At 44.5% G+C, this 26,689-nt stretch overlaps 1 protein-coding gene across 11 annotated transcripts in view; it reads right to left on the bottom strand.

Moving 5' to 3' along the window:
• Positions 1-26,689, bottom strand: part of NAV1 (neuron navigator 1) — a 268,747-nt gene that overhangs the window by 28,175 nt on the left and 213,883 nt on the right. For all 11 annotated transcript variants that reach the window (XM_081914357.1, XM_081914362.1, XM_081914363.1 and 8 more), the window contains 5 exons: positions 3,806-3,944; positions 2,890-3,187; positions 1,799-2,489; positions 1,084-1,539; positions 633-674 (listed from right to left, as the gene is read on the bottom strand). In XM_081914357.1, coding sequence (XP_081770483.1) covers positions 633-674; positions 1,084-1,539; positions 1,799-2,489; positions 2,890-3,187; positions 3,806-3,944 — 1,626 coding nt within the window. The remainder of the gene's footprint in view (positions 1-632; positions 675-1,083; positions 1,540-1,798; positions 2,490-2,889; positions 3,188-3,805; positions 3,945-26,689) is intronic.

Here is a 26,689-nt window from a genome sequence, read left to right as displayed (position 1 = left end):
TTTAATTTGGGGGGGGGGGCAGAAAAGTGCACAGGGGGAGGAGAGAGGGGATCATTCCATCTGGGAAGTTGAAATGCTTGCGCATACTTCATCATACCGCAATACCAAAGTGCTTTAAAAAAAAAAGGAACACCACAATGGCCATTATAAACAAAAATAAATAATAACTTCAATATTGTTCACAGCAAATGGCTCCCAGGATAGTTTGTGCTCCACATACAGTAGTTGGGAAAGCTGTGCCTAGCCTTCCTATATACAATCTTGCAACAGGACCAAGAAGTGAGAGATGTAACCAGATCCCTAGACTGGTTTGCTTTGAACAGAAACAGGGTGGGCTGCTTTTATGAACCACCATGGTTAATTGATTTTCTTTGGGATCTGACTCTGCAGCATGTAGAATATTAAGCACCCTGTTTAAGAGGATGATAAACAGCAGGCTCAAAATAACATGGTAGTGTTGGTTTGCGAGGAACACTGAGATTTCTTCAACTGGTCATCTTGTGTTAGCATGACCACAGTGAAAAGCAGGTTTCGTCTACTGCAACATCATACTGTATGCCATGCCCACTAATTTATTTGACCATCAGTTGATAGCAACAGGAAAGTGAGGGGTGGGGTAGAAGGACGATTACCTTAGTCCCTTCTTGGGCAATGTATTCCGATCACGGTTAGAGCTGCAGGAGGGGAAGCAAGCACAACAGTATTTGTTAATCATTTGCTGGAGTCCAGCTGTAGCATCTGATGGGCGATAAACTGGTTTATGAAGTTTTGGGAATGCAGAGCATTATCTGGCTTAGTTTAGAAGCATGGAGTTAGAGCTCCATGAACAATGAAGCTAGAACTCCACCATGGGCAAGAACAACGAACTGCAACATTATGCTGGAGTTTGAATAAAGCTTTTCAACAGCACTGCAATTCCACCGCTCTACTTCCACTTCCCCAACTGCCTTCCTTGTTGCTCTGCAATACTTTAGCTGCAGGGAACAGGAATTGCTCCACAGAGAACCAAGTTTCCAAAAAAGCCCCGTCCCCTTTTGCCTGGGGATCATGCCATCAAACAAAAGCTACCCCACTTTCTTCTACCTGTCCAGGTGTGTGATCCTGGGGCTCCCCGTCCAGGACATCTCACTGGGTTCCTCCTCAGCAGCCACAACGGGAGGGGTGGGAGCAGTGGTGGGAGCAGTTGTGTTGCCTGCAGAGAAGGGGCTGTGCAGGCTCATAGGCATCTGCAAGGACTCCATGCTCCTGTGCAACCCTGAGAGCTTGGGGTACATGCGAGATTCCTTGGAGATGCTGAAGCCTCCCATGAGCTCCAGGCCCTGGGAGAAGCTAGCAGAGTTTATGTTAAGGACTGGAGCAGGGCTTGGCGTGAAGCACGACGTGAGGTGGGGGACCACATTTGCTGCAGCTGGATGGGGCTCGTGCAGTTTGCCACCGTGCATCTGGTGTTCGCTGGAGGGAGGGAGGTCCAGACTGTTGGAGTTCACCTTGTCCAGGTTGGCCAGAGAAGGAGCTTTCACGTAGCTTTTGGCAGCTGACCTGAAGGAAAGCAACATGGTGTTAGAAGATGACTGGAGCTTTGCACAGCTCTTATCGTGCCATTTATTTATTTGCTTAACATATTTCTCAACCCAGCTATAGGCCTGCTGGGAAACACCCACAATTCGTCATCCCCCTCCAAATTATATTTTATTAAGTTTCAACATATGTTGTTGTTTCTCCCCCTCTGCTGCACCCTATCTTCTACCTGTTAAATCATAATCACGATATTATAATCAACACCCACAATTCTTCTTACCTGAGTGGAGTTGGTGGCAACTCAGCCACTTTAGCAGACGTCTGGTGCCCACCTTGAGCCTTCGGGGTGCTTTCAGGGGAGCCGATACTCTTGAGTGAGACGCAGTCAGAGTCCAGGGCCACAGCTTTGGCTTTGGCTTTCTCCTTCTCCCTGTCCGTCTGATTCACTGGCACTGGCGTGCTCCGGCCTGTGCCGATCTTAGAGGGCTCTTTCAGCCGCGAGACGCTGATGCTCCCTTTTGTGCTGAGCAGGCTGGGGTCAATGCTGCTGCTCACTGGCCGTGGCCCACTGCGCCCACCAGTCACGCTCATGGAACTAGACTTGGCTGGGCGTGGCAGGCTCCGGTACTGGATGTTGGTGCGGGCCCCTGGGGCCATGAAGCCAGGCTCCCCAGCATTAGAGACATCCAAGCTCGTTTTCCTTCCATTGACCGGCTTGACTGGGATGCTAGAGGTCTTCTGGATCTTACCAAGGGTGGCCGAGCCACCAGCTTGCATCACCGTGGCAGTGCCAGTTGCAGGAGGTGGCTTCTTGTATCCAAAAGAGCCGGAAGTCGTGGTCCGGGTCAGCCCAGAAGGGGGCTTCTTGGCATCTGAAATCCGATCTCGGCCAGCGTCAGACGATGAGCGCTGCAGGCTGGCGTTCTTCACAGAAAGCTTGTTCTTGTCTGTTGCTTTTGCTTCAGGTTTACCTGCAGGAGAAATAACTCAGTTTGAAGAAAAGGCATTTGTGCACGCAGCTTCTTAGGTGACCAAAAGAAAGTTATCAAAAAGCTACTTAGTCAGGACAGCCAGTCCCTGCACCAAAATGAGCACAATGTCAGGGCACGTGTCAGTACAACCATCTCCCTAGCTAAATTGTACTGATTTTGTTTCAGGGAACATGATCAAAGACTTTACTGAGATGAGATGCAGCCCTAGGATGTAATGAGCACATTCCAGGCTCCCTTCTTTCTCTGTGGCCTACAGTTAGTCATGCACCTTTGACTGGACTCTCAAGAAGAATGGGAAGCAAACAGGCAGGGAAGTGGAGGTGGCAGCCACAAACCTGCCTAGCTAACACTAGGGCTCCACTTCCTGTTCCAACCTCACCTGCCACTTTGAGGGTCTGGGCTGTGTGGGTGATGGGAGAGGTCACTGCCACAGGGGGAGTCTTGCCCTTCTTCAAGGAGCCTGGTGGGCCCAAACTGACTGGTTTTTTCAGATCTCCGCCTTTGGCAGGAGCCTCGTCACAGCTTTCTGAGCGCTCCCGTCGCCACTTGGAAGAGCTGTGCTCCATTTTCAGACTCCCGCTGTCATAGTCCATCTTCTTCTGAGCCTTCTCTTCTGGCTCTCCGTACCAGTTCAGCCCACTCTCTGCCAGTGAGCGCTTCTCAGAGTCCGTGCGCAGCTGTAAGGCAAGCAGCAGAGAGGATTCTGTTAGCTGGTACCTTAACCTTGCCAACCAAAATACTCCCCCAACCTCCTGTGTGCACATAGGAAGCTGCCTCAAACCAGGCCTGGCTATTTCTCCATCTGGCCCGGAACGGTCTGGTCTGTTTGGTGGAAGTTCTACAGGGTTTCAGGGGAAAGTCCTTTGCATCTTCTACTACCTGGGCATTTTCTTTTTTAGTGGAGTTGCCAGGAACTGAACCAGGGACCTTCTGCATGCATAGAATATGCTCTATTATAGAGTTATAGACCTCCCCTCATCATAGCCCCCCAACTACACCAGCTTAACAAATGGGAGAGAAAAAACAGTCCTTCAGTTCCAAAGGCACTAATCGCTCCTGCATCTGCAGGCAAAAAAGGGGATAGGCATTCAGTGATTTGGGGGCTGTGACTCCCCCCACACACACACAATATAAGGAGAAATTCAATGGCAGAAGTATTCATCTTTCCCCTGAGAACACTTTTAAGGAGAAAGACAGCACAGGGCTTCATGCAATTTCTTTCTCCGGTACCAAAACTGCAGCAGCAACAGCAGCATGAAAACATGGCGGATTCTCTGGGTGCCTGTCCTACCTACCGCTATGGCGGAGTTCCTGCGAGAAGCCGTGGGGGTGGAAGGCAGGGAATTGAGCGAGGAGCTGGCATTGAACTCTTCTGAGCTGAGATTGTCAGAGGCATCGCTGAGGCCGCTGCTGATGGAGCTACTCTCATCCCAGCTGAAACACACAGGAGGCAACAATGGTTAATAATAATCCATAAAAAGTTTAAAATCCAAGTAAATATCCACACAGTAGCAGTCAAATCTTAGGCAATACTGCCAGCTCAAAGAAGGTGCTTTGTTTGTTTATTTAAATATTTATCTACTATACTTTAATAAAAAATACAGCAAGACAGTATTGATGACTACCCGAGAGTGCACACTTTGATACACAATTTGTCACAGATTTATTGCTCCCTAGCAGCCTAATAATCCTTTCTTACAACCAAGTTGGTCAAAGTGTGGTTAAAGGATGGGTTTTTGCCATGTTTGCAGGGCATACTTATAAGTGAAGCAAGGATCTTTTAATTTCCACATCCCTCCCGCCCCCCCCAGCTACTCTGTGTGTGTGTGTGTGTGTGTGTGTGTGTGTGTGTGTGTGTGAGAGAGAGAGAGAGAGAGAGAGAGAGAGAGAGAGAGCTCACACGCGTGTGTAGTACAAACTCATTCTTAGCTGCTAGGACTAGGCTTGCTTGTAAACAAAAGCTCAGGCTAGTTTACTCTTGTCATAAGTGGATTGCCACTTCAAAATACTATATTCATATGCATTAACATACATTGGAAAAACCAATCCAAAAATCAGTGTGTATTTTGCAAAGTGCTCAGATGCAGAAACTGAGGTTTTCAGCTCAGCTGCATCTTGGAACAAGATAGAGCTGGAAAAGAGTGTTGGTCATAAACAGTCGGACCTTGGGGCATCCCAGAAGGAGACTCGGGGTCAAAGTAAGAATGAGGAATGGTTGCCAACCCTCTCACATGGGACAGGGATCCAGGAACACCATGAACAGGAAGAAGCTTCTTTCCTATGTGGAGGGTCTGTGAGGAGCAGGTCCATGGGGGAAGGAGGAAGAACACTGTATTTTTTTTTATTAAAAAAGTAAAATAAAATACTTCTTTCATGTCATCTGGCACTTTGCACTCAAGAATAAATAGTGTAGACCATTTCAAATAATGATAGAATCATGTCTGATAGGCAGTTCCAGTGTCTAAGAATTTCCTTGGGGGGATCCTTTGTACTAAGGTACTATAAGCAAGAATGGTTGCCAAGCAAGGGACCTTATTTAGCATGGCAATTTGGAAGAAATCAAACTATCTGATCACTACAGAATACTTTGCAGCCCTACTAATCAGTTCTACGTGAACAATTGTCACTTTGCCCAAATTTCATAAAATAATCCTGTTTTCCTGCTTTATTCCAGCCTTGCTGCTAGTACGTGGTTGGATGAGTAGCTTGCCAGACAAACCGTATAAGCCACCCAGTATATATAAGTGAGTGGGACTTGTACAAATTCGTTGCAGGCTACTAAATGTTTTGCACATATAGTTGCTTCACTTAGAACCCAGTAGCTGAAGCTTTCTAGAAGATGGACTTTATTTTTATTTTTAGCAAGGAGTAATCTGGTAGAAATTGAAAGGTGGGGTTAAGTGACAGACAGTAACAGAACCAGAATGTGCTATAACTGGAACCATTGGCAGGGAGAAGCAGCCACATAGGGCACAAAAGTTCAGTGCCTTCACCAACATGGAACATTTTTGTAGATCTTGATTGGATGCATTCTAACACATGACAATCATGAGGACTAGAACACTGTTTATAATGAAAGTATTTTTGAGAATACTTGCCACATATGAGATTTTGCATCAGATGCAGAAACCCCAAAATGTGAATAGTCCAGGTGACCTACTAAGTGACCCCTAGTCTGTTGTCAGTCCTCTTATAAATGCCCAAATGAGCTCTCATTAACACAGGATCTGTGTTAGCTGCAGCTAATTCAGCAGCCAGCGGAAAAGGGTCTAGTTAAAAATGTCCAAAATGCCTTCCTTTGTACTGCAGAGGGTGCTATTGAGAGCAGAACATCATCTCAGAGCAAGTTAGCAGCCCTGCGTATATTGCACCTGATTACTTTACACGTCTAGCACCAGCCAAGGAAATAGGAAAAAGAGAGAGCAAAGTCTTTCCCCAAGATAGGTGTTGAAGCAGGAGACTGGCAGATGCTAATCCAGGCATTACCGAATGTCTACACTGTGACATTTATTGTGAGCTGCTGCCAATGTCAGCCAACAGCCAGGCTGTAAAGTGCACCACAGGGAGATCATTTAAGAAAGCAGAAGAGATTGGCTTCGTTTTGAATGGCACAGTTACTATCAGTCCTTAGCACCTGCTGGTATGGAGAACGTCTAGAGAGAAGGTGGGCTTGTTGTTCTGTTTGTTACTGGCTCTGAGATGGTTCAGTTGGTAGAGTATGAGACTCTTAATCTCAGGGTCATAGGTTTGAGCCCCACGTTGGGCAAAATATTCCTGCATTGCTGGAGGTTGGACTAGATGGTCCTCATGGTCCCAATACTGTAATTCTATGTTATGTATTTTTCTGTTTTTATTTTGTAACCCACCCTGTGATTGTTGGATGAAGGACGGCAGAGAAAAGAAAAAAAGTAAGATCTGAGAACCCAATAGTGTTTGTGAATGTCTGGATGTTAAGGCAAGGGAGTGTGAGCCAGAACCGAGTGAGCGCTGTTATCTCCTCACCCTTGCCCCTCCATCTTAGCTCTGCTGAGCTTGCCCAAATAAAGCAACCTTCATTCTCCAGGCAAGAGGGCAGGATTTCCACCCTTCATGTAATGGCACCAGCCCCAGCCTGCATCATTCCCTTGCTCGCTTCAGCCTCATACATGAAGCCCCCAATGCGGGCTGCTCACATTCACCTATTTCATGACTCGATTTACTCAGAACAATCAAACAATAGTCATTCATTGGAAGAGGCCAAGGGACATAAGGCAGATTCCAAGGACCAGAACTGGACAGGGGCACTGAACTCTTTTATGAAATCCAGTGCTGGGCAAGAAAGCAGCTCCAAGGACAACAAGAGAAGAAGGGTGCAAAGAAGGAGCTTGGGAGGCCACTCATCCAAAAAGCATCTCTCATATGCCTTAACACCATCCACAGATCCTTGGTAGCAGCTGCAGGTTGTACTCACCCAGCGACATACCATCTTTAAGTACTCAACCATTAAACAGATGGTTTGTGCTGGGCTGGGGTTGGGGGAGAGGAGAGTATTTATAGAACTGTGGGGAAGGGGGAGAATTTAAAATGTTTGAGAAACACCTGGTCTGGAACAGACAGAAGGAAAGGAGCAGCAGCCAAAATAGCCAAACCTCAAGCTGATGCTCAGAAAGTGTGGGGCTGGATAAGTTGGTTGGTTGTAGTCTTGTGTTGTACATTTTAAAACTATCTATCCATCTATTCAGCAGTTATTTCTATTCAGCAGTTATTTCTCATTACGGAATCTAAATAACGGGGAAAGGCATGCCTGCTACCTGTAACAAGCCTTTGTTTCTGCTGTGAAGATTTGCTGCTGTGCTTCAAAGCTTAAAATCATGAACATAACCTGTCAGAAAGTGGGTGGATGATGTAGCTAAGTGAGCCACATTTCCTTGGTCTCCCTTCGCCAACATTTGCCACCCAAGGTTTCCATGAAGAGTCCCAGGCAAGTTCAGTCTGAATGAGAGCAAACCCTCCTTCGTCGGCAACAGCTGCCCGCTCTTGCAGATCCCAGTCCCTCTCACGTTTGTTTCCAAGAATGAAAGCAGAATGAACACAGGAGCAACTGGGGAGCCGTTTGCAGAGATTTTGCAACAGCACCACAACGCCTTCCAGAAACGCGGGTGGGTAAAGGGGCAAGCTAAGAGAAAGCCATCTGCCTCCCACCCAGCTCCTTAACGTGACACTTCCAGACTGCACAGAAACAGAGGGTGGAATGTTCTAACAGACCATGTTCAAGCATTTCAACTTGTCAGATGAAACGTTCCCTCCGCTCCTTAACCCATGCAATGTTCTGGGGTTCTCCTGACTCTCTCAGAGCCAATTTCCAGAGGAGGGAGGGAACCCCATTGAGCAGGGCTTCTATTGACAGAGCTCCTTAGGTGAATCCCACCCAGTGTCTTAATAATAAAGGCTTTGTTTCTCTCCAAAACTTCCTGTTGTTCTGCTATGTCTCTCCCCTGCCCCCATCACAGCTCTGCCTGTTGCTCTCCGGCCGTTTTTTTCTTGTTCCACTGTTCTTTTCAACTCCTATTCTCTTAACTAACACCCATTCCTCCCTGCCCCCCTGCTCACTAGGAAATCACAATGGTGTGTAGAAGATGCGAAACAACCCCCCCCCCCAAGTTATTATTCACAGCCCATGACCAGGGTGGAGAAGCTCAGGCCCCTCCAGATGTTGACTGTCTCCCGAGACAGACAGATGCCAACAACTCCCGTCAGCCCCAGTCAGTAGAGCCAGTGGTCAGCGATGATGGGAGTTGTAAGAAAAAATTGGAGAGCTAAAAGTTCCCCACCCTTCCTGAGGAAGAGGAGGTAGAACCACTATCTCTAAAGAGAGAGGAGACTCAGCTCTTCATCTTTGCCTGTAGGAAATAAAACATCCATGCTGATCAACAATTACTTCACCCCTCCACAAATGCTAGGTTGCCCACCCCCTATGGAACAAAATGAGTCTTGTTGGCACACATACTGCAGCTTTGGGTTGTGGAGCAGGACTGAAGAGGGTGGATACAGCAGCGGATCACATTTTACTTGCTCTCCAGGGCTCTCTAACACTCTGCAGCCAAACAAAGTCAGTATATTAACAAAGACTCAGTACTCAAGTCAAGGCCAAATTGTGAGCAACTAAACAAGAACATGGAGACATCTTGACTCTCTGAAACGCTACCAAAGTTCTGCCGTCACTGGATGCAAACTCCTGAGGCAAAATCCTCTCCAAAACAAAACAAAAAAAAATAACTCCCTCTGCTCCCTCATCCCATCGATCAGCATAATGACACAGTCTGACAGTTGTAAGACTCCTATGGGCTATTCTGCTTCTTTCCAAGTTTCAGTTTGGCTGCATGAAAAGTCCTAATAGGCCCTAGCAAAGGCAAGGCTTAACTCTCTCTCTCACACACACACCTCTAAAAAAATTCCAGATTTGTAGGTCATAGCATGAGATTGGTAAATTAAGCTGTATATAGAGGGAGGGTTAATAGAGGATGGTAAGTATTTATTGCTTTTCCAGCCTCCCCATCCACCAACTACCATAACCCTTATAGCTAAAATGCAGCTTGGGTATCTACAAAAACAAATACAAATACTTTCTGTTAGCAAGTTTAAATCTGAGCAAGAGCTCCTCAGGCTACTTTCTTCTTTATCATTAGTTCACACTTATGTGGGTTAAGCTCCACCACTGAAATAATAAGGAAAGGAGCTTCCAGAGAAGGGTGCTGCTGCGTAAATACATGTGTGTTTACGCTTGTGGTTTTCTTTGGGATAACCAGGAAGGGAGACCAGAGACAGCTAATGGCATCCTCCAGTCTCAGCAATGGAAGCAAATCTTGCTAGCAATGCTCCAGCAGGCCATGTGGAAAAGCTCATCTTTTCAGCTGTCAATCAAGCCATCTCAAGTGAAGAATGCTACTGGGTCACTGCATTACTCTGGTGCTTTAGGCTGGAGTGGCATCTGCCATTTTCCCCTAAGGTCCATCTTCCCAGCAATGGAGGGACCCAGAGGGCTTCCCAGAACAAACTGGAATGTAGCTCCTTCCATCAGGATAAGCAAAGGCCCCTTTCAGGTCATTGCTTGAGTGGGTCAGTAGTAGCCCCTTAGGCCAATTTAACAAGTCTAGACAAGGTCTGGGGTGGAGGAAAAACAAAGGGGGCAAATGTCCGCTTTGTGAATGAAAAAGGGGAGACAAGGAGAGGGGAACAAATATACCCCCCCCTCCACCAGTGTCAATTCCAGCTGTCACAGGCCACAATGTATGCACTCCTCTGTGATGCTTTAGTCAACAAACAACTCATCAATTGCTTGTTTCCAGAGATATCTGAGTGATGCAATGGGATGAAGGAATTCATACGTTCTCATTCATATTGTTAGGTTTTCTGGGGGTGGGGGGTTGGGTTGGGGGAAGGCTGTATTCCTGAGTCCCTTCCAATTCCTGGATCCAGCAGGGATTTAATTGCTGAATAAGCCAGGCAAGGGCCATAATGGCCCCCAAAGTATGGATCGTTAAGGTAGCAAAGGAAGTGGCACTGTGCCAGAGAGCAATTGGGTGGGGCTCCTTCCTTCACTCAGGGGAAAGACAAGGCCAGAGTTGAGGTGTGTGATTTAGAAGCTAGAGTCAGAGACAAGCTTGATTTCTGCATGAGTCCAAGGCTGTGGCTATGGGAGAAGAAAGACCCTCTTAGGGTGTTAATGCTGTGAGCCCCTTAATTGTAGGCTCAAGTTGTATATTTGTGTAAATAAACCATATATCATAACGACACCCCAGTCTCCACTGTCCCTCACTCCAAGGAAACCAAACCCTGGGTAAAATGCCTGGAACCTGTTGTGTCTTGCACCGGTTTCAGAGATTAGGGTTGTATGCAACAATATCTAATCTAATCACATCTCACAAAAAGAAGGGTGAAGGTGTGGAATGTGTGACATGCTTTAAACTGAGCGAATACACACAAGTGAGGAAAATATAAATGATCAAGAGCTGCTGATAGCTTGGAGATAACAGTCAAGGAAACATCAGTGGGTGGCAGCCCTGTTGCGATAATGGTTTTTACATTTCAGTAATGTCTGCATGGACACGGGTGGCGCTGTGGTCTAAACCACTGAGCCTTGGGCTTGCTGATCAAAAGGTCAGCGGTTCAAATCCCCACGACGGGGGTGAGCTCCCGTTGTTCCGTCCCAGCTCCTGCCAACCTAGCAGTTCAAAAGCATGTCAAAGTGCAAGTAGATAAATAGGTACCGCTCCAGCGGGAAGGTAAACAGTGTTTCCGTGTGCTGCTCTGGTTCGCCAGAAGCAGCTTAGTCATGCTAGCCACATGACCTGGAAGTTGTCTGTGGACAAACACCAGCTCCCTCGGCCAGTAAAGTGAGATGAGTGCCGCAACCCCAGAGTTGTTTGCAACTGGACTTAACTGTCAGGGGCCCTTTACCTTTTTAATGTCTGCACAGAGTTACAATGCACAGAGGAGCCAGTGAATGGCATGCAGAGGAGCCAATGGCTGCTCACCGAAGTTCCGTAAAGCAAATGGAAAGTCTACAGAAAGCTGATAGGGTGGCACAGAAGAGTTATGAATTTGGTGTCCAGATGTTAAAACAGAGATGGAAATGATGTGTAAGGAAGAAGGAACAGAGATTCCATAGGATATGTTCTCTATTAGTTAGACAGATATCAGATTTTGTTCACCCCCACCGAGAGTTCATGGTCAGGAAAATTCAAAAATTCCCTTTTTATAACTATGGTGCATCTGTTTTTAGAATATTGTGTGCAGTTCTGGCCACCCTATCTCAAAAGATTATCAAACAGAAAAGGCTATCAGGGTAATGGAAAATCTTGCTTATGAAGAAATGCTTTTTATTTGGGAGGTGGAAGAAGACTATGCAACATGATACAGGTTTATGAAATATAACTAGTAAGTTCACATCTGCAACAAATGACAGAAAGGAGCTTTGCTGGCTGAAATATCACGTCTTCCATTTGCTGTTCTTAGTTGTCCTGCTGGCACAAAGTGGTGAGGTAGACTTGGGCTAGGCAGGTTTATTTATTATTTACTATTATGTACTGGTTGCATTTACATATATCCTGCCCTTCCTCCCAAAGGAGCCCAGAGTGGCAAATCCAGGATGCAGGGTAGCATCAGTGTGAGAAAAATTCATGGAACATAATCTACTTGGCTATTAGCCATAGTTACTCATGTTCAATGGCAGCATACCTTTCGGCCACGAGATATTGTGTTTGAACAACAGTGGACAGGTATCATGTCCTGTTTGGAAGCTTCCCAGTGGCACTGGTTAGTGGCATCACTATGGGAAGACATACTAAACTTGATGTGCTTTCAGCTAATTATAGGCGCTAGTTTTCTATATCTCCATGGCATGTGCAGCTTTTCTCTGCATGGTACTGTAAAAGGAGCAACAACTCTATTGGGGAAGAGGGGAAACAGTAAAGCAATATTTCTTTTAATACAGAATGTGAAGAGTAAAGGCTCATCCTGGCTTCATTTTACACTGCACAGGTCCGTGCCTTCTTCCTTTCCAAATTATTTTTATTAATTTTCCAAATTATTTTATTACAAATCAAAACAAATTAAATTAATTCCATACAATTTCTTAAAATCAGGTTTCCTGCTCCTGTTCCAAACATATCATCACCATCATTTCCTCACATTGCTGCATCATTTCTTAGAGTCCAGCTGACATCCTTCACTTGCTGTTAAACCATTCTTCCAGCCTGCCGCTTTTTTTCACCTTACAAACAGTACCTCCATTACATCTTATAAATAAGTAATCCATTTCACGTGTGAAGTCCTTCATATCCATTCTCAGCTGAATCAGAGCAAACATCAATCTGCGGAATATCTGGTTTTTGTTTGCTCCAATTCAGCCATAAGATGTGAGCTTTCCTGGAGAAAGCATTAGGACAAAAAAAGAAAACTGCTTGGACATGGAGCTTTAAAGCCCAATCCCGTGCTTAGAAAAGAGGCGCAAACAAAAACTTGGATAAATCCTTAGACTAGACAGAGTGCAACTATGGGCATACCTGAAACAATAGAGAGAGAAAATAGATAGACATTGTGCCATAACTAGAAGTGATAGACCAGAATTCTGTAGAGATCAATACAAAAAAATGTGAAGCAGTACCATAGGATCCACATTTAGTATGTGAAATGGAAGCCTCAGTTCCATGTTAACACTGAAGCAGACCTGACAGCACCATGGAAACAGCATCTAGGAGCCAACCTTGTCTGGCCAAAGGGGCGGATTAAATGTAGTCAAATCCCGCCTCCCCCCCCCCCCCCCATCTGTGGCTCCCACAGGAAGAAATTATGCAAGAAAACAGTGGATGCTAGAGCTTCTCTTTCCCACTGCATCTCTCTGCTTAGGACATGCTCTTTAATTGAGTGAAGATTATTACAATGATAATAGTAATTATTCAGTGGCCTTGGATCTCCTCCAATGAAATGTCTTTACCCTCCTGCTTGCAGTGACACACATCACTGCTGAACGCTCACAATATTTCCACGGCTGCATGGGCACTACCTGGCACTTGCTTAAGATTATTATATAAAATAGGCAGCTTCGCTCTGAGGTCAGTTTCTTAATGACACATGTTTGTCCAAGCAAAGGGACAGCCCAGCTAGATTACAGGGCTTGCAAGGAGGAAAACCAGACATACAGATGGCAAACTGAGTCTCAGATGTACTTACATGTAGCATGAATGCACAGTGGCAGGGAGAAAATTGCTAGCCTAAGCTGTTCATCCAGAACAGAGCAGTAGCAAAAGCATCTGCTAGCCATAAAGTCTAAATTTCAACTTAGCCTTGGAATGGGAAAGTATTGATGCTCTATTAGGGGTGTGTAACTGAAAAATTACACTTTTGGTGCATCAGGAACCCAAGTTAGTTCTAATTTAGATCAAGCTGAACAATAAATTGTCCCTTTAAAATAACAATAATAACAAGTGTCCAAGAATACATTAAGGTCATACTGCCTTCACTTTGGCTGCAATGCAGCATGTCCTGCTTCCTAGAGGGAGAGAAGTCTTCTTCTTTGATGATCTGTCTTCTAATGCATCTCCCCCCCCCCCCCGCCCTGGGCAAATGAAAAGCAGGACTGTCAGGCAGCCAGCTTGGACGGTCCGTTGAACACTGCACTGTTTGTATCTGCACCAACAACTGCAAGAACATATGGAGGGGGCGGCCCTCTTCCCACTGGGAAAAACACCAAGACTAACAAGTCTTCCGGCTTCTGAGGGTCCTTGTTTGCAAACTCAGCTTGTTTGGAGCAAAGAAAGACAGGATGAGGGATGAGGGTGGGGGAAGCAAAAGATGAAGAAGTGAGGAAAAGGGATAGAACAAGGAGTGCAGTGTCCTCTTGTTCAAAAGCCCAGCTAGCCACCACTTAAAACAGGAAGAGACTTCACAAACCCTGGACCCAAACCTGCCAGGTGTTGCATTCCCAGTGAACTGTATAGAGGTGGAGTTTAGTCAGGTCTCTGGAATATCACAACTCACTTTTATAAGCCACACTTGCACTAGTGGAACTCATTAGTACACTAGCACGTAAGTCAATATCCTGCACTTTTAAGCTCCTACTGCAAACGATTTTAACATGGTGTCCATACCTATTAAGGCCAGTAAGGTTCTCCTGTGCCCTTTGCAAGTCTCTAGGGGTACTTTTTATGACATGCCATGTTCTCAACCACCATTCATTCTACTACTTGTCTCTGCTCTGCAAGACACCCTCAAGCTGAAAACCTTAAAAATGAGAAGCAGGTAAGAAGGAAGCAACAGGACTTCAGCACTCTCTTTGTGGTGCAACTCCCATCCATCCTTCCTTCCTTCCTTCCTTCCTTCCTTCCTTCCTTCCTTCCTTCCATCCATCCGTTTGTTTGTTTGATTTAATTAATTAATTACTGTCTTTCATCCAAAGAACACAGGGCTTTTCACAACACAAAAATACAAAATGAAAACAAAAATACATCATAAAACAAAACAGTATGAATAAAGTAGTTTGAATTGGGCATTCGAGCACCATTGCACTTTCTGGTGGTTTAGAATGCTATTTACAGCCACCAGACTGGTTCTTGATGTAGGGGTCTGGGGGGAGGGCATCATAAAAAGCACTTAAAGCACAAAAACTGCTTTAATACAAACATGTTACAGGCTAGTTGATTGCTTTGACACAGAGTATCGCTAAGACAGCATGCTAAGTGAAAGTTCTGTTGCCCCTCGTTATGTCTCCGATTCTAGGTTCAGGTTCTGATTCAATAGGAAGCGGCATCAATTTCCAGGTCTAGGAACTGAGAAGTATGAAGGTTTGTTTTCTATTTACAAAGAGGTCAAAGGTTAACAGGCCATCTCAACAGTGCAAAGTGAACCTTCTGTCATCATTTTCTCACACTGATAAGCCCACACAATATAAACACTGAGAAAAGAATAGACATGAGCAAACAAAGGTGGACAAGCTTCTCTAGGAAACTCTTTTTGTGACAGGATGCAGTTCTCCTATTGGATTCAACAGCCATGCCATCCCTGACTTGAATGGAAAAAAATTGCAGCCCTTACCAGCTTTTCCAAAAGGCTAGAATTTCCAACAGCTCATCTGGTCTTTTACTTTCATAACAAGAATACTTTTTGCTGTCTAATTTGGCATTTCACTATAATTATTATACTTGCCTTGCGAGGAGCATTTGTGGTCAGCTGGCTTTCGATACAAGCCAGAGAGTTACCATATTTCCTCCTGAGGGAGAAAGGGTTGAACTGAGCAAGGTCATTGTTTCGAATAGCAAAGCGAAGCCACTAATTTCTAGGTGTAAAGATCATTTTCTCTATGACACCTGGATGACCACATTGGAACATTATTCACTCTGCTGCTGACTACCTCAGTAGCAAGCAGATGGTAGTAGTAACTGGCTAGAGAATGTCTGAGAGAAGAAAAATGATGATCAGAAAGGATGATTTAGTCAGCATCCAAGAGCAAAGAAGGAAAGCATGCCAGAGCACACTGCAGACAATTATAGGTTGTTAATGACACGAAAATAAAGGACTGTTCATGATGGGGGAAAGGATGTGTACTTATTATTGGATGCAAAAGAACAGCACTAGCAGTCTTTGGGCATTCAGCCTAAGCTAGATCAAAAACTCATGCACAACTGAAAGAAACAATTGTGATTGCAGGAACAGTTCTATTCAGAAATGCTTTTCTTTTTAATGTTAGAATGGGTTCCAATCTTCAACCAGCTCCTGCTACAGAGGATACATATAAACTTCTGAGTCTTATAATTGCTCTAAGGAGCCATGTGCATAACCATATGCACCATATTGGAAGCGTTTTCCTGCTGGGTTCCTCTTACAGAATGAGGTAATTTTGCTATGATGTAAATCAGGGGTGGGGCCAGGCCCTTATCAGGATCTGCCTCACAGGCCAAACTGGGCAGAACTGTCCACCTGTCAAAATCTCGTCCACTCTTATCTGACCAGGCAAGTGGGAGGAGGTGGCTCACAAAACCCTTTAAAAGTGTCCCCCTTTGCATGTCTCCTTCCTCTTCCCTTTTAAGCCCCCAATCTCTCTTCAATCTTGAATCTCCTCTCATCAGCTGATGAATGGAGATTATATCCTGCTGCCTAGACTTCGACTCTACCGGGAACAGGATGGTGCGGCCAATACAGGATTAAACCTAGTCCTCCCACCGCTCAGCTGATGTTACTGTAGCATCAGCTGTCAGGTGTGGCTTGGGGGGGAAGCAACCTGGTGACCAAATCAGACCCCCTGTCAACATGCAGGGCCAGTGGTACCCCCACCCCTAATAGAAACTTTCAGCTCAGATTCAATGCTTCCACTGGCCACTAGCTAAAGGAAAGGAAAGCCACACATCATCCACAGCAGCTGAAAGCATTCAGAGTGGGGTGACATCTCATCTCTTTAAGGGGCTGAAATTCATTAGGGCTTGCAGTAGTTACGTCTGGCCCTAGGCCACGAATAGCTGTGGTTTGCGCTTAAAACTCCATCTAAATCATCTCTTTGATGCTCCTGAACACTGCAACATTGAGGGAATTTTGTTTTAAGCACCACATCAAATTCGGGAGGGCTGCTTATGAGACACTGAAACAAGGAGCAACAAGAGGTTTGGCAGAGCGCAAGAGAGAAGTCCTCCCCAAAAAAGATCCCGAAGACAGAGGGGCCACGAGCACAAAATTATTTTGGCAGCTCAGGGTAGAGCATAAACTCCTCCCCCTCTTTCCCTCCCTCCCACCCACTCTCTCCATTTCCCTGCCTGCATCCTTCCCTTGACCTCACAATCACTCGAGTGAGGGGGAGTCAGCTGTCTGCCTCATTACATGTCTGTGGTTTGAAGCCATTCTGAGTAAGCCAAGCTAATCTAGCCAGCAAATCCCATGGCGGCAAGGGGAAGGGGAACCCTATGGAAAGAAGCGTTTGTGGGTGAGAGCAAGAAAGGGGAGGCTGCAGTTCTCAGGGGGGAAAAAAAGAGAATTAATTTGGCAGGAGCCCAGAGAGATCAGGCTCCTTACAGCAGAAAGAGGTTGGTGCAGACAGAGCAAACTGTTAGGGTCTTCACCAAACTTTCCCAACTGCTGGAATGTTTTATCAATGTTCGGCATAAACATATTGGATTAGATACGATAGTTTTCGCTTTAAAAATCGAAAAAAAAGTTTAGACTTTGATTTAATTAACAGAAAAGGACAAAACGGACATTACTAAATAGAAAACTGCTGTGGTTGGGAAGAGGCACATGCACACAAACTCGCAAGGCATTGATTTCTGGGTGGTTGGATTCATTTTATCAATATGACCATCTATTGGACTTTTGCATAACTCCCATGTTCTTAGCCATCAGGCCAAGTGGGTGGGAAAGGGATAGTCAGAGGCATCACATTTTATTTAATATGACCAGAAGGATAATTTTTTTCTTGCTTTGAGTGAATCCAGATGGCTCAAGAATTAGAAAAGGCAAGACCTTATATGCGGCCCTGAATCTCTCCCTATGCTGATTCTGTTATGCTATTCTCATGGCGGGACACATTATCATACAAACTTATCCCTTTAAAACAGATCAAATCTGGTTTTGATTTAATTTGCAAAAGCAAAACCCCTATAGCTTACCGTTCAGCATTTCTAGTACTCCAAGGCCAGCTAACAATTAATAACAACTAGTTAAAAGCAATAAACAAAACTTACCAAAACAAATGAAATGTGTCAGACAAGCAGAGTCAATAAAAGCAAGGCAACAACAAACTAAATCTACTCAAATTATATATATATTTAATGCCTGGAGTAATTAAAATTCAGCACGAGGTGAAGGACAATACAAGTATGCATCAGGCAAGTCTTCCTGGGGAAAGAAGCCCCAAAGTTGGGGTGCCACAACATAGAAGGCCCCTTCTGCAGATGAAATGCACATCACCTCATAGGTCAGTGCCACCCAAACACCTATTCAAAGGTGATGTCAGTGTTAGAAATGGAGGTATGAAAGCCAGGAGCTAAATGGCACCTTAAACCCTAGGTTATGGGAGCACCTTCCCCTGCCCACCTTCTTAATATTCTTTAGAGGGTCTCTTCTCCAGTCTTCAGAGAGTAGCTGGAAGTGGGGAGGCAAAAAAAGGTCTTTTCATTCCACTCTGCAGTTTTAATCTGAAATCTTAGGTGCAGTACTGCACCTACAGCTCAGAAATTGCTTTCGCTGATGAAATTCCCTGTCACAAAATGTGCCTAGAACAATGGGAGTTTCGAACACTGATGTCAGTATATTGGTCTGTAGTACTTCAGGTATCTGGGCACCAAGCCATATAAACTCTGAATTGTGTTCAGGAAGAAGCCACCAACCCATGCAGATGTTTCTTAATTGTCTTGCCTTTTGCTGGTCCCCAATCTTTCCATAATCCTGGAATGCTTTCCCTGTCCACCTACCCAAGTCCCACCCACCCCACAAATGCAACCTAGTTTTTCCTCAGCTTCTTCCAAGCAAAAGCATTTTGGTGGGGCAGAATCCAGCAGCACCCTGCCCTTCTTGAGCCTCGTAGAGTAATGGCAGCAACCATCAATCTCAGAAACTGAAATCCTTTATTTGGTGAGGTGGGGGTATTATGATCAATGTTATAAAGGTAGATGCCAAGGGTTCAAAAAACATTCCTTACATTAATTCAGTAAAAGTATAGCAGACACATAAAGTGGGCCAGCATTAGCCTTCTATGGCAGCCGTTGTGAATGGGTAGGCCAAGACTGAATAGTGAGCTTGCCTAAGGCTACCAGATGAGCTTGTGGCTTAGGTGAGATAAAAAAGGGGGCTTCCTGGGCTGACAGCTCAACCCCTTAGCCACTAGACTTACAGCAGCAGGTTAGCATGGGAAGGTAGCTCTGCAACAGAGATAAAGGGGCCATCTGTTGCTTCTGCAGGCTGGAGGGAGTGGGGAGGTCTCATGAACTCAGGGGAATTCCCCACAACAGTGAACCGGCTCCCTCACACTATTGCATGCAGCCACCAGCGCACTCCCTTATGGTGAATATGACCCTGAGCAACGGGAAGGCAGCATTCCCAGCTGCGACCCCTTTGCTGTCTGGCACAAACTGAAGCCAAAACCACACGGGCAGCCCGTATATGAAGAAAGGGATAAGACTAACGTTTCCTTAAAGAGCATAAATTATCAAGGGGTGGGTGGGCATATAGGAAGAACGGGGACAAAAAGCTCATTTACAAGCTCTTGTTTCTAGGCTCCAGATTATTTCCCTTCAGTGTATTTGCCTTTTTCATTTCAAAACAAAAGGGCTGAACCCACAGCGCTGCCTGGCTTAACAGGCAGCTCCTTAATGAGGACCAACTGTGGGGGAAGTGTTGACTCAGCCTTTTGTCGCCCAGCCACGTTTTGCTAAACGTTACAGCCACCCACTCACTGCCCCCACCCAGGTAGACTGTGGAAGCACAACCAAAGTTGGGGACAAATCCAGCTACATGCACAGCAGAGAGGAGGTGATTCCGAGAGCTGCAAATGGACTCCCCAAGCATCTCCCCCAGCTCCTTGCTCAGAATAAACAGGGCCTTTTAAAGTCACAAACCTTTTATCCCTTTATCCTTTTACTCAAGAGGAGTTCTAGTCTCCATTCATTGAAAAGAAAATGACAACATATTCCTTTCCAGGTTTTCTCATGTCCTCACTACAGGAAGAGATGTAAAATTCTGTGTCGGAGCGTCCCTGTCTTAAGAAAATGCTGCTTATTAAGTTTCTTTCTAGGAATGCCTGCTTCAGCATTAGCAACCAGCTTACTCAGCCTCTATTCTAGCAGTTAACCAGAGTAGCCTGTTATTACAGTAACCAAATGTAATAGAGGACAGGGTTCCCACACCTTTAGTAATTGTCAGCTGAAGAGAATTTTTCTACCATTACATAGTTACATTATCACACAGAAAGGAAAATAGGAAACTGCCTTGCAACATCACAGTATTTCCATCTAGACTAATACTGTCTAGTCTCCAGGATCATGGCAGAGGTCTTTTCCATCGCCTGCTACCTGATCCTTTTAAATGGAGGTGGCAGGGACTGAACCCAGAACCCTTTGCATTCAAAGGATGTGATCTCTTCCACTGAGTTGTGGTTCCTCCCAACTTCTACCCATTGGACATTAGCAAAGGCAAGCAAAAGTTTGAGAGAGAAAGCCACCAATAACACTGAGCACTCCGGAAAACAAAACCAGGGTAGCTCAGTTGGTTAGAGCATGGTGCTGAAAATGCCAAGGTTGCAAGTTCGATCCCCATATTGGGACAGCTGCATGTTTCTGCATTGCAGGGGGTTGGACTAGATGATCCTCAGGGTCCCTTCCAACTCTACAATTCTATAATTCTATGATATAAAAGACAAAAGATTGCACTACCAGAAAGGGGTATTACTGCAGGCCCTTTTAGAGATAATTTTATTGATTAACACATTACCCTTTAGTTCCCTTGCTTATAGACTTTATTAAACAAAAGTGTCTGTCTGGTTCTTGAGCCTGGTCTATTTATGCAGCACAGAGCAGTAGATGAGTCCTGTATGACCTAATACAACTGTCAGTGCAATTCTATACATGACTGTTCAGAAGCAAGCCCTACTGAGTTCAGTGTGTCTTACCCCCTGATAAGTGTGTACATGATTGTGGTCTAAGTTTGCTGTCTCTTCCAACACTCCCATTTTAAGACTGTGACCAGATTTTGTGGCTTTAACATCAAGCTAGATTATTTTTCCCCTCCTTCCACCCTCTTTTTGCTTAGTATCCTGTCTGATTAAGAGTTCTGGAGAACGCAAAAGCTTGTTAACTATTTTGTGGCATTTTATTGATTCCAATAAAGGTATTGGCCAGCTGTGGATTTTGGAACACAGATTTCTTTACATTTTTTATACATTTGCTTTTGTGAAAGTACTGTAGATGTACACACAGAGAACAAATAAATTATATATGCCTTCTTTGGAGAAGCTAAGTGGTCAATACTGAATCAGCAATGTAGTCCCAATACTAAATTGTAATCCAACTGTAGATGTCCCACAGATACATTTCATTTAGCACTTTGGCCCTTTACTGACTGATAACCAGGCCTAACTAAATATTGCATTAACAGTTGTGTTCAAATGCAGAGCTGCTTCAATCATGGGGGGAGGTGCAAGGTGTTTGATTTTAACAGCAAAGGCAGGTGCGCAGGTGAAGAAGGTGTAACTTTACTCTCATTAACACCTTGAGTTGCCTGCAGTAAGAGAAGGCATCTAATAAATTTAATAAAAACCAATAAAAACAATTCATTCCTTCTTTTTCTCTGCAAGTGCTCCTCCTCAGCTCCAACAAGGGAAGTGACCCTGACTGAGTGAAAAATATTTGGGGCTGTGGGGAATAAATTGCAGGTGTAGGGTAAAGTTCAGTGCCCCTCACCTGCATGCTCCATTTGCTGTTAAAATCAGACCAGCACCCCGATTTCTATCAAACACATGGAACTGACATCATCATGTTTGATTTGGTCCTCAGATACCAATGTGTGCACTCCTTTGAGCTCATACATGTATGGAAGAGGATGCATCAAGAAAGCAGCAGCCAGGAGCTCAGCCATATCTAAAGACTTAGGGTGCTGGACACACAAGGTCTCCAATGACAGGGTGGAAATGTGTTAAGGGCAACATGAGGATACTGAGCGGCAGACCTACATTTTTGGGCCCCTGATATAGCAGCCTCTTTGCAACCAGCAACAAGGTCTGGGTAACCACTGTTATCTTCTTCAGTGGGGTTGTTCCACAACAGATCACCACAGTTTTGTTTTGTTTTTAATAGCCACTACATCTCATATTTTGATTAAACTTGTACTAGATTATCTCCCATTTCAAAGTCACTGGTGTGAATAAAAAAATCCCTGTGCCTTATAGTTTTCGAGTTATTGGGAGGAGGCGTGAAAAATTAGGGAAATGTTATATACAGGCACAATGCACTTTTTAAAGCAAAATTCATTAGTTTCATAGTAGATCCACCCCTGGGGACTGTACGGGGAACTGTCATGCACATCCTCTCTGCCCGCTTTAATGTTTACTCCATATCATGAAGCTATCAGTGTTATGAATTTCCCTCTTTCCCACCATCGACAGCCAATGATGTAAAGCAGGGTCAGGGAAACGAATGATACAGTGGTGTCACACCAGGGGCATGGGTTTCATCGTAGTATTGGGGAAATGAGAGGACCTGGCATAGTAACCCAGTCTCCAACATGATGTGCATTCCTGCCCAAAGCACGTTAGAAACTATAGTAACTTAGTGCAAGCTGCGGCACCATACAGACTAGCATAATTTCATGGACTAGAGCAGGGGTCCCCAAACTAAGGCCCGCGGGCCAGGTAAGGCCCAAGGGACTCATTTATCTGGCCCGCGGCAACCCCCACTGCCCACTGCTGCCGCCTGCTCCTACCGGTGCTGCACTGCGTGGCTGCCCACTTCCAGGTCGGAGGAGCACCAGAAATAGCTTGTGCGCATGCGCAAGCATTATTTCTGGTGCACATCCGGGTCCGAGGAGGCCCGTGCACATGAGCACAAGCTATTTCCGGTGCTCCTCTGACCCGGAAGTGCGCTGGAAATAGTGTGCGCACATGCGTATGGGCACACGCTCCCCCGCCCTCTGCACTATCGGCACTGGAGACACTGGCCCAAGGCATGGTAAGTTTGCTGGCCCCTGGACTACAGTCCATTTAATCAGATTCGAGTTAACCTCAGTTAGCAATTGTTTTAGCTAGACAGACAGACAGACATCTCACACAGGTAAAGGGAGGAATACAGAATTGTCCCAGGCTGAGAGAATCAATGTGTTTATATGGCTGCTTTTTTAGAGACCGAACACAATATGAACATGGCTGCCTAAATTCAGTCAAACCACCAAGAAAAATACTACACTGCTTGTTTTGACCTCATGTGACAATAATTAGTTGAACAGAAGCTTTCAGTAAATACCACAACATATGCACAATCCCACATTCTAATGGTAGCAAAAATGAGAGTCACAAGCATAATCTAAAATGCTCAATGTCCTTCTGGCACACAAACAGAAGTGTATCTGACTTCCTAACAAAAGGGATGCGGGGTAAATTTAAATCACTGATTTAAAAAGTGGTGACTACAGTAAATTGCTTAAATGATTTTTCCAGCTTTCTAATTCCTATGTGTCCTAAACAAGCATGCATGTTAGTTAGTTACTATAATAAATACAGCTTACTTGTTTTCAACTAAATAGTGCCTTTATACTATCCAGGAGTGTGACACAAAACCTCTAACCATGCAGCTCACATGCATTTGTACATTACCGAATTTATACTGTATCTTTTTAAGCAAGCAACTATGAATTAGAGATTTGTTTGATTTTTTTCTACATAAGGCCACTAAGCAAGATTACTTACTTGAAGTCTAAGTGCCCAGAACATTCCAGAAGCAAGTGTCACTAACAACACTGATTCTCCATGGCATGCAAAATAAATATTTGAGAATGTCTAAATAGTCATATGTTGAATAAGCATAGTGCATGGCCTGTTATGTCATATTTATAATACTTTACCTCAAATCACTTTTTTTTTTGTCGCTTGCCGGCTTGTTCTTTTACAAAGGAAACAAGCTTTGAAACTCAATATGTTTGCCAAGGTGTTTTTTTTCTTGGTTTATCAAACACAGCTTCATATCTGAAACCTGCAAAACAACCCTAATTCCTGGTTTGGACTTGTTGCTCCTACCCAGATTTGCTGTTCCTACTCAGGGGGCAGCAATGCAGGAACTATTTCTATGGTTTACCGTTACATGTGAATTAGACCAAGATGTTTTCATAGGGTATCATTTTATCTGATTTAACAAATCAGGAGTACAGGTTTTAATGTTTTATCAACTTTAAACCAGGTTATTTTAGAGAGATACTTAATATAATCACTTTTTTAAAAAAGATGTAAATAAACAAAGCTTGGTCTAAATTTTAAAAATCTGGTTTTAAATTTTTTAAATGGTTTTTCCTTTTTTAAGATTGTTCTGGAGGAAAGGACAAATTCATGTCTACTCTCCTAAAATGCAAGACTGTGGTGCCTTGCTTGCGGATACCCTACCATGTTGTCATTTGAATAGGACAGAATAACAGCACTGGAGAATTGGGTGGCTCTAGACCTGTTAATAATATGGCAAGAACTGGTTGAAATTGGTGATGGGGGTGGGGAGTTTGCTTTGCCTTGGTATTTCAACACTTAACAGAGAAATCTACAAGCTTCCTCAAGTATCATCTTCCAGTTTGTTAATTGTGCATACTGCATTGAGCCAGGAAGGGCCTCCTTACTGGCCATACTCACTTGTCCTTTCCATTTCCCAAAACTTTTGTTTGTGAAGGAGGAGGTCTCACTGATTGGGAGGGTTGGGAGCAATGGCCTCATCACACTCACAGTGCGAATAGGGAGCATGGGAAATTTCACTCCTAGCTCACCCACCTCTGCTAGAAATTAGTTGCAACTACTTTTTGCAGTTCCATGTGAGCATCCAGACTTTACAGACAAAGCCTCTTGTTTACAAGAATAAGTATGGGGAAAGGGGAGCAGCCGTGGGAAGAGCTGACAAAGGGCAAGTTAATTTTGAACCAAGACTGGACTTTAGAGAGGGTTTAGGTTCAAAGGTTTTTAAACCTATGGTATCATGGCTTGATTTAATCCCTGGCATCTGGTCTCCATAGACATTGATACTTCTGCCTAGGGATTTTTAAAAAATATTTTAACTGCATGCACATTTTACAATCATATATTGACTCCCAAAAGTTTAAGGCTCTTGAAATAAGTTTGTGGATGGACCGATTAAGCATTAATTATGCTCAAAACACATATTTTGCAAATTTATCTTGGCTCTGTAAAACACTTCTAATCCTTATTAAAATGTCTGCATGGGGGATTAAAATTTAAGTACAGGCTAATTAATCCCGAGGAAAAACATCCTATCGTATTCAGTCCTGTGAATGAACATTTCTTAAAACCAAATCCTTCAAATGGCTGTGCATTAGAAGAGCAACATTCAGATTTGCCTAGTGTTGCCAAGAACAAGCCTTAGCCTCTGATCCTCCATTGTTTGCCTTCTTGCATGTGGGGCTCAAGGAAGAAAATGGTACAAAATTTTTGAGATGCTAGTCTGGTATTCTCTTTATGGAGCAACAAAAAGACCGCAATCTGGAGAAGACACCACTAATAACTCCTTCTCTTAAAAGGTGGACCACCTGAGTGTTGTGAAAGCTCTTCCTAGGGCAAAGACAGAACAAGTAATAATCTTGACACAAAGCTGGCAAAAGATTCTCTCTGATGAGGTCCTCTTGCTCGATATCAAATTACAGTGGTACCTCGGTTTAAGAACAGCCCTGTTTACGAACTATTTGGTTTACAAACTCTGCAAAACTGGAAGTAGTGTCCTGGTTTGCAAACTTTACCTTGATCTAAGAACGGAATCTGAACAGTGGAAGGGCACCAGCGGTGGGAGGCCTCATTAGGAAAAGCGTACCTCGGTTTAAGAACGGTTTTGGTTTAAGAACGGACTTCTGGAACGGATTAAGTTTGCAAACTGAGGTACCACTGTACTTGTTGGTAAATTACTTGGGATATACAGTAAGTACCTCCATGGTCTCTGTCAGTTCTTTCCTTCCGTTTCTTCCTCTGCACCCAGCTTGCTCTTCCCCATACTTGGGGAAGCCAGTGAATTAAAAGAGGTTGCCTTTCTCAGGAAACTAGTGTTTTCCCCATGAGTAGATAGGGGGACTCCAGGCGGCTTGTGTCTAGAAGAGCTTTTAACTGAAGTGGCTGGAATAGGCCTATTGAGGGCTTTTGTAGAGAACAAGAGGCCCTTGACAGTACAATGGACACTCCTACTAATCAGTGGGCACGCCAAGCTTAGAAGGATCTAGCCAATGAAGCCTGAAGTGAACTTGAGTGTAAAAAAACAACAAATGGTTCAAGAAGGGAAGGAATGATTCGGGCTAAAGGGCAAGTATATATTCCTGGGCAATACCCACAGCATAGGGATTGCCCCTACATAACACTTCTGATGCCCATCGGCCATTACTTGCAGTCTTCCAGTTTTCTCTGCTCTGCTTGATCCTCTTACCTCCCAACTCCTTTGATGCCCCAGAAATAATGTGAGCCATGTGCTCCTGCTGTCTTATCCTCCCCACTGTGATCCTTCATCATCACATTTCAGTGCCATTTCTGATTTCAGTGCCAATTCACATTGATTATGCTTAGCACTACAGACTCTTTCCCAAGTTTTGCCAATTCTCTCAACCCGCTAATAGTTTTCTGAGTATGTATCACTGATCAGCGAATACAGGGTGGTGAGGAATCTTTAGATGTGTTGTTACAAACTGCTTCCCTTCACAACAAATCCAGTGTCAAAAAAGAGTCTGATCAAACCAAGTCACTCCAGAGGGCAGTGGAGCACCAAGCCAACAGCATGTATTGTTGCTGCAATTCCCCACACATTGGAGAGGAAATTACTTAACATCTTTCCAACTGTGTTCCTGCCCCCCTTCTCTTCAGGAGCCATGGGGGTAGGCTGAGTAATGACATTAAGGAGGAGGTCAGGCAGATATAGAATGGCCTTCGGAAACTGGGTAATGTGGGGGGCCCTGTTTTGGGACAGCCACAGGGAAAGGACACAGGATTAATC

The sequence above is a fragment of the Podarcis melisellensis genome (assembly GCF_964234715.1).
Source record: "Podarcis melisellensis genome assembly, chromosome: 6".
Taxonomy (NCBI): Eukaryota; Metazoa; Chordata; class Lepidosauria; order Squamata; family Lacertidae; genus Podarcis; species Podarcis melisellensis.
Note: the sequence above shows the minus strand (reverse complement) of the source record. Positions and strands in the feature narration are given on the sequence as shown.